Here is a 6,280-nt window from a genome sequence, read left to right as displayed (position 1 = left end):
AGAATGTCGCAGCGCCGACAGCAAGTAAGCACAGTGCTGGGTTCAGGATCACTACCCGTGACGGAGCCAGTACCGGTAACAGTGCACGGCGAGACGGACGAAGTAGAATTCGCGGTGCATGACCGACAATCGATCCCGAACCTCCTGGGGATGGTAGAATGGGAACGGCGGTCTGTCGCACGCACAATACGACGCCGCACGTCAGCACAGGTGTACGCCGTACGAGGCCTTATTTGGAAGACCACCGTACTTCACGCGTTGCAAGAGGTAACCGGCACAATGACAGAGGAGCAGAGGAAACAGAGCCTGGCGGCACAGATGCGTGAGAGACTGCAAAAGGCCATGCTCGCAGATATGCCGCTCGAGGAGTCGGGCGCGGATGACCTACGGGTAGGAGAAATAGTAGTAGTCTCGATGGAGCCAGGGTCACAGATGGAGCCAGGGTCACAGACGCCAGGGGAGGACCGAAGATACCAGCTTCGGCGCACATCGCGTGGTCGCTCCTATGAGGATAACAGAGTTGAGGAAAACGCAGGTAGTGGCAGAAAGATGCGACGTGCCGGGGTGGACGGTCACGGCTCACAAAGACCAAGTCAGAAGGTTCAAGCTGAGCATGGATCCACTACTGCGGTGGGCAACCCAAGAGTACGTCTCAGGGCAGCGCGAGCTGGAGGAGCAGGCCGAGAACAGGCGGAGGCGACCGACGTTGGCATGAAGACAGAAGCCAACTGGGATGAGTTCTTAGGAATGATACAACCCTTCAACTGAGAAGGCGAGGGGGCGTGGTGGCATGCCAGTGGGCGAGGGCGGTTGTTGTGTCTCGCCCGCCGAAGCTTTTTATTAAATACAGAGGGAGTTAGCAACCTAGCGATGCAAGTTAGCAGAATCGACACCGAGGGCTCCTCGTACGACGCAGGCAGCACCACGTAAGTAGCGGACCAGTTCGACACAACATATCTGCAGTGGGAGTTTTCGTCAAAAACATTAATGGGGACCAGGACCGTGTTGGTACGAACTTCAGACCTTCAATACGAGAGGATGTGATGGAGGTTTTTGGGCCGATTGAGGGCTGGGAGCCAGCGACCAACATCATTAGACGTGACCTGGACCATTGCGAAAGTTCCCGACGACCTTTTCGGATTGCCCGCCAAGCAGGTTGTCCCCGTCGCAGGCGGCGGTGTTGCGCCGTGAGTATGAAACAAACATGTCTCTGGGAAGCGGGGACAGGTGTTATTGAGATCTCGAAAGTCCCTCAGCAACAGCTAAGCGAGTGTGGGGTTTCGGAGAACATCGGTGAGTTGGTGAAAACCTTTTACATGTCCTTTTACATGTCTGGCTTAAGAGCCATCTTCTTGGGCCTAGGTCATACTTACTGAGAAGTAAAGCCCAACGTGTGAGTTTACCTTTCTTGGCTTCCATTAACCACTTCAAACTCTGGTGGTCGGTGATAACGTGGTCGGTGATAACGTGGTCGGTGATAACGTGGTCGGTAATAACGGTTACATGTCGTGCTTTAAAATAGTAGTCGTGTTTCCGCAGGCTGTAAATCATTGTGAAGGCCTATCTCACAATTGGCCAATTTTGTTCAGTGCTGTTCAGCTTGCGACTGATATAGTGAGCTTGTAGGAAACCACTTACGCCGAGACGAGAGCCGACTCCATGAGTAGTAGTAGGAGCTTTAATACGCTGAATGAAACCATTTTTTTGGGGTTGGGTCGAGTGATCCCTTCTTCGATGATGTGACCTAGATATAGAAGTATCGAGCCAGCTGAAGGTCGGAGTCGGATGACATCATCAGTAGTCATTTTGTCTATCTCGTCATTCATAGACTGGTCTTGTTCAGCAGTACGTGTTCACTATAGGTCTTGATGCGGTTAGTAAAATTTCATATCTAAACAGTGGAGAAAACTCACGCCTTCAATAACACTAAATACTTAGAGAGCAAAACGGTCACAGCATATCGGGTTTCTTGAGCAGTAAGGTCAATGTTGCGCCGTGAGTCGCTCGCTGCCGGACTTCATTTCTCCTTTCCTCACCAGGATTATTTGGGCAAGCCCCTGGCCTGGTGGTCGGATTGCTCGCCCAGATGGACCTACGGTCGGTGAGGAGCTCGCGGTCGTCGGGGGTTAGTGCCAACCCGTCGTGAGGTTGTGAGTCCAAGTCGTAGCTCAACCGGGCTCAACGGCGTAAAGTGTCGGGCTCCCGACGCAGGTCCCGGCCCTGACGGCGCAGGAATTAGGTTCAAAAAGATTTTTTCTGGTGGCGGGGAGTGGCAGATGAGGACGGTATGGAGTCGGCGGCGCGAGCTACAGCTGGGCTACGTGTGGAGCATGGACGGTGCTGCGTATTTGGCGATGGACATGGCCGTGGTCGCCCGGGTCCCGGGTGCTGGGGTGGCGCAGCGGCCGGAGTTGGAATGGTTGGAGAATGCATCCCCGTACGAGAGTGAGTTGTACTGGATGCGGAACTACTGGCGGAGTTTTACGCCGGAGGCCTACGCCGTCTTGTCGAAGACCATCAGCGGGTGGCCGTCGAAGCGGCTGAGTGCGTGGCCGCCGCGGTGGCTGCAGATCCTCCAGACGCGAAGCCTGTCGGCGCAGGAGTTGGCGGAGTGGCAAGTGTCCAGAGAGCCCGGGGATGAGTCGTCGGAGACGGTGGAGGTGCCCGGGTACGTGCCGGTGTTGGGGAGGATGACCAGGTTCGCCACGCGTGCGGGCGTGTTCCGGAACGACGTGGAGGCGCATGCAGCGCTGAGGAACGCGTTGCCGGAGGATGCGTGGCGCGCATTTCGGAGCGTGGATACGGCGCAGTTGGGGCGTTGTCGACTGGAGTATTTAGAGTTCGCTGCGTACATATCGGCCTTTTTACGTTCGCCCTTTGGGCTAGTCAGCCGTAGGCTGGAGAACGCTTTGGACGCCGAACCCTGGCATCCACGGCGACGTCGATTGTGGGTGGCTGGTTGTTTGCTGCAGCACGCGCGTGTGTGTACCGTCCAGCTTGCGCGGTTTTGCGTCGCCGTTCTCGGCTGCGTGGCCTGGGGACCCGGGCGGCTGTTCTGTTTGGACACTCAAAACCGGCTGCGCGTGCGTTTCCTTCGCGAAAAGTGGTCGGCAAACGCGTCTGCGGAGGACTTACAGCAACGCCTCGCCCAACTGCCAAGCGTCACCGCGGCCGAGTTCGCCCGTATGCCCGACGAGTGGGGTACCGGCTCGCCCACCCAGCAGCTCGCCTCCGAGCTGCAACTCAATTGGGCCGCTGCCTTCTGGGCCCCGCTGGATCGCCGCCAGTACGAACAATTACGCAACACATCCCAGAGCCAACAGCGCTTCGGGGCCGTCCGCAGGGCGCGGGTACAAGAAGCCGCCGACTCGGTGTGGATGACGATACCGAATAGCGCGGAGACCGTGTACATACCCGAAATAATAACCTTAACGGAATTTGCGAAACGCGCCATGCTCTTCAAAACCGAGTTCGACGCCTACGAAGCGCTGCGCCGGTCGATTCCGGAGCAGGCGTGGAAGAGACTGCGTGGCGTGCAGGCCACGCAGTTCGGCACCTGCACATGGGAATGTCTAGAACTGAGCCGAATCATTTCCATCTTCTTTGAATCCGCCTTCGGCTCGGTTAACCGGAGCCTGGAACGCACCATTTTCGGTCATGTCGCGCCCGACCCACTCACACGACGCTGGTGGATCACGGCCTGCCTCCTCCAACACGCCCGCGTGTCCACCATCGACCTACTCGAGTTTTGCATCAGCCAACTCAAATACGAACCCCGACTGGAATCAGGACTCATATCAAGACTGGATCTAACACTGAATCCCGAACTCGAATGCTTTAGACAATACCCGTACACCATACACCATCCAATTCGGAACGCAGAAGAGGTCCGGGCCCTCGCCACCCGTCTTGCCACCCAACTGCGCCGCATGGGAAGCGTCTCCTTCGCTGAGTTCAACACACTTACGAGACCCGCTGTCACCACCGCCTCCACGAGACACCCAATAATCCTTACGAGATATGCCACTTCTACAGGACGCGCTACTCTCAAGGGACACGCAACCACCAAGACCACTCCCAAGCTGCAGGCTACCCGCGTAGAGGACGTGCCTCCCCAGCTACAGCACCTTCGACGGCGTGGCAACAAAAGAGAGGCCGCGGCACGCCTGCCGCAGGACGCTGAAACTCCAGCCGCAAACAAAACGAGAAAGTGCGTCACGCAGTCAGAGCACCAACCGCGGGACCAGAGTCCACTGGACCTGAGTCCACTGGACCTGAGTCCACTGGATCGGAGTCCACTGGATCGGAGTCCACTGGATCGGAGTCCACTGGACCGGAGTCCACTGGACCGGAGTCCACTGGACCGGAGTCCACTGGACCGGAGTCCACTGGACCGGAGTCCACTGGACCGGAGTCCACTGGACCGGAGTCCACTGGACCGGAGTCCACTGGACCTGAGTCCACTGGACCTGAGTCAACGGCCGAACCATACCGCCTAACTGCTTCATGAAGCGCACATACTTTCATCTTTTCAGCGAGCTGCTGACCGAGGAGAGATCGTGCGAAAGAAGTGGGCTTTGTTGTGGACTATTCAAAGTGGCTGCACATAAGGCAATACAACAAACAAGTGGGTGAGCGGTAGGTTGCAGTGAAACTGTTCTCGAGCAAGAAGTCCTCTCGGGATTATGCGGTCGGGTTTGATTGACCGGTGTTTGGGAACTCAAAATTTTAAATGAACTCAAACGATCAAGTAATAATTTTAGACAGTTCGTAATGTTGGGTGTGGCGTGTGATCCCTAAGAGCAGACCGGATGCTCAGAAGCCAAGCCGGACGCTCAGGAGCCAGGCGGGACGCTCAGGAGCCAGGCGGGACGCTCAAAAGCCAGGCGGGACGCTCAAAAGCCAGACGGGATGCCCAGGAGCCAGGCGGGACGCTCAGGAGAAAGGCGGGAGAGAATGGAGCTGGGCACCTAGAAGCAGAATGGAGAGGATGAGGGGGTTTTAATTTTCGAAGTATGCGGTCGGTATTGGGCGGGCATGGTTGGTTGTCAGGTTGGCTGATAGTGGCGGGTGGTTGCGCGGCGTTGGAGTGTGCGAAGGAGAGGAAGTGGTTGGCTAGTTATTGGCGTGTGCTAGATGATAGGGAGTACGGAGAGTTGCGGGAGGTGTTGAGTGACAAGGAATGGACTCGTCGTCAAGAGTGGATTGCACGATGGGCGAAGTTTGGCGGGACCGTGCCGTCTGAAGTGCTGATGGAGTGGACAATGACGACGTCGGTTTCTGGTTGCACTGTGAGTAGTCCATTATACATTCCGGCGTTGGGTGTCATGAACGCTTTTGCTCGGAACGCTGGAGTGTTTAAGACCGATTGTGAGGCACATCGGGCGTTGAGGAAGGCGTTACCTGTGGCGGCATGGAAGCGTTTGAGGTGGGTGGATCGTACACATATGCGAACATGCCATCTCCAATATGTCGAGCTCGCTGCCATCCTCCACGCCTACTTCGTCGCTCCTCTCGGGTACCTGGACGAATCCGTTCGAGCTCAGGTCAGTGTTGCTATCCCAGGCAAACCCGTTAGACAACGCTACTGGACCACTGGCTGCCTCCTCCAACTAGCACACGCACCCGTCGATGATCTCGTCAACTTTTGCGTACTACGACTACGACACCGCCCCAAAGGCACTCTATATTCCATTACGACCAAGAAACGTAATCCTCGACCTGCACTCCACACCAACCACGTACAAGCCTACGCTGATGCAGCATGGCTAAAACGAAAATTCGCCAAACTACCGGCCGTCTCCGCCAACGTCTACAGCGACTTAAACCCCGAGCTTCTTGCCGGCATCCAACAATCCCCCGACCAGGCCGGCGCCGAACAAAAACTCCCCGACGGACTTTCCCGCGGATCTTCCGACGAACCTGAAATTCAGCCTGCTGCTCCGGAAAGGGAACCGACGCCACCGGCGGCAAAAAAACGTAAACAAGAAACCGCTTGTGCCACAGGTCATAAGACGTCCCACCGACCCTACAGTTTTCCCGAAGATTCGTTTTCAGAGATGGAGGACTATGAATCATTGGGCGAGTCTTCGAACCAGTGGTCCGGTCTGACCGAGAATCTGGATATCGTTACTGTCAACGAATGGGTCGCTTATCAAGAGTCACAGGAAGTCACTTCAACATCTACGGGAAGTGCACTACACTCCTCGGTGCTACATGACGGTCAATATGGTTTGCCGGATGTTCTTGGCGGAACAGCTGAGCATACCTTTGGACAAGA

General features: G+C 56.3%; 3 protein-coding genes across 3 annotated transcripts; all 3 read left to right on the top strand.

Moving 5' to 3' along the window:
* GNI_172370 (hypothetical protein) lies at positions 1-768 on the top strand (the record flags this gene model as incomplete). The annotated part of the gene is made up of 1 exon (XM_011135036.1): positions 1-768. A coding segment is annotated over one exon (768 nt), but the record flags the coding sequence as incomplete, so codon positions are not given.
* Positions 769-2,276: 1,508 nt separating this feature from the next.
* Positions 2,277-4,499, top strand: GNI_172360 (hypothetical protein; the record flags this gene model as incomplete). The annotated part of the gene is made up of 1 exon (XM_011135035.1): positions 2,277-4,499. The coding sequence occupies one exon, from the start codon at positions 2,277-2,279 to the stop codon at positions 4,497-4,499; it is 2,223 nt and encodes a 740-aa protein (XP_011133337.1).
* A 516-nt stretch (positions 4,500-5,015) lies between these two features.
* Positions 5,016-6,280, top strand: GNI_172350 (hypothetical protein; the record flags this gene model as incomplete). The annotated part of the gene is made up of 1 exon (XM_011135034.1): positions 5,016-6,280. A coding segment is annotated over one exon (1,265 nt), but the record flags the coding sequence as incomplete, so codon positions are not given.

This window comes from Gregarina niphandrodes, assembly GCF_000223845.1.
Source record: "Gregarina niphandrodes unplaced genomic scaffold scaffold00059, whole genome shotgun sequence".
In the NCBI taxonomy this organism is placed as follows: domain Eukaryota; phylum Apicomplexa; class Conoidasida; order Eugregarinorida; family Gregarinidae; genus Gregarina; species Gregarina niphandrodes.
The sequence above is the reverse complement of the archived record's forward strand: the minus strand, read 5'-3'. Positions and strand labels throughout refer to the sequence as shown.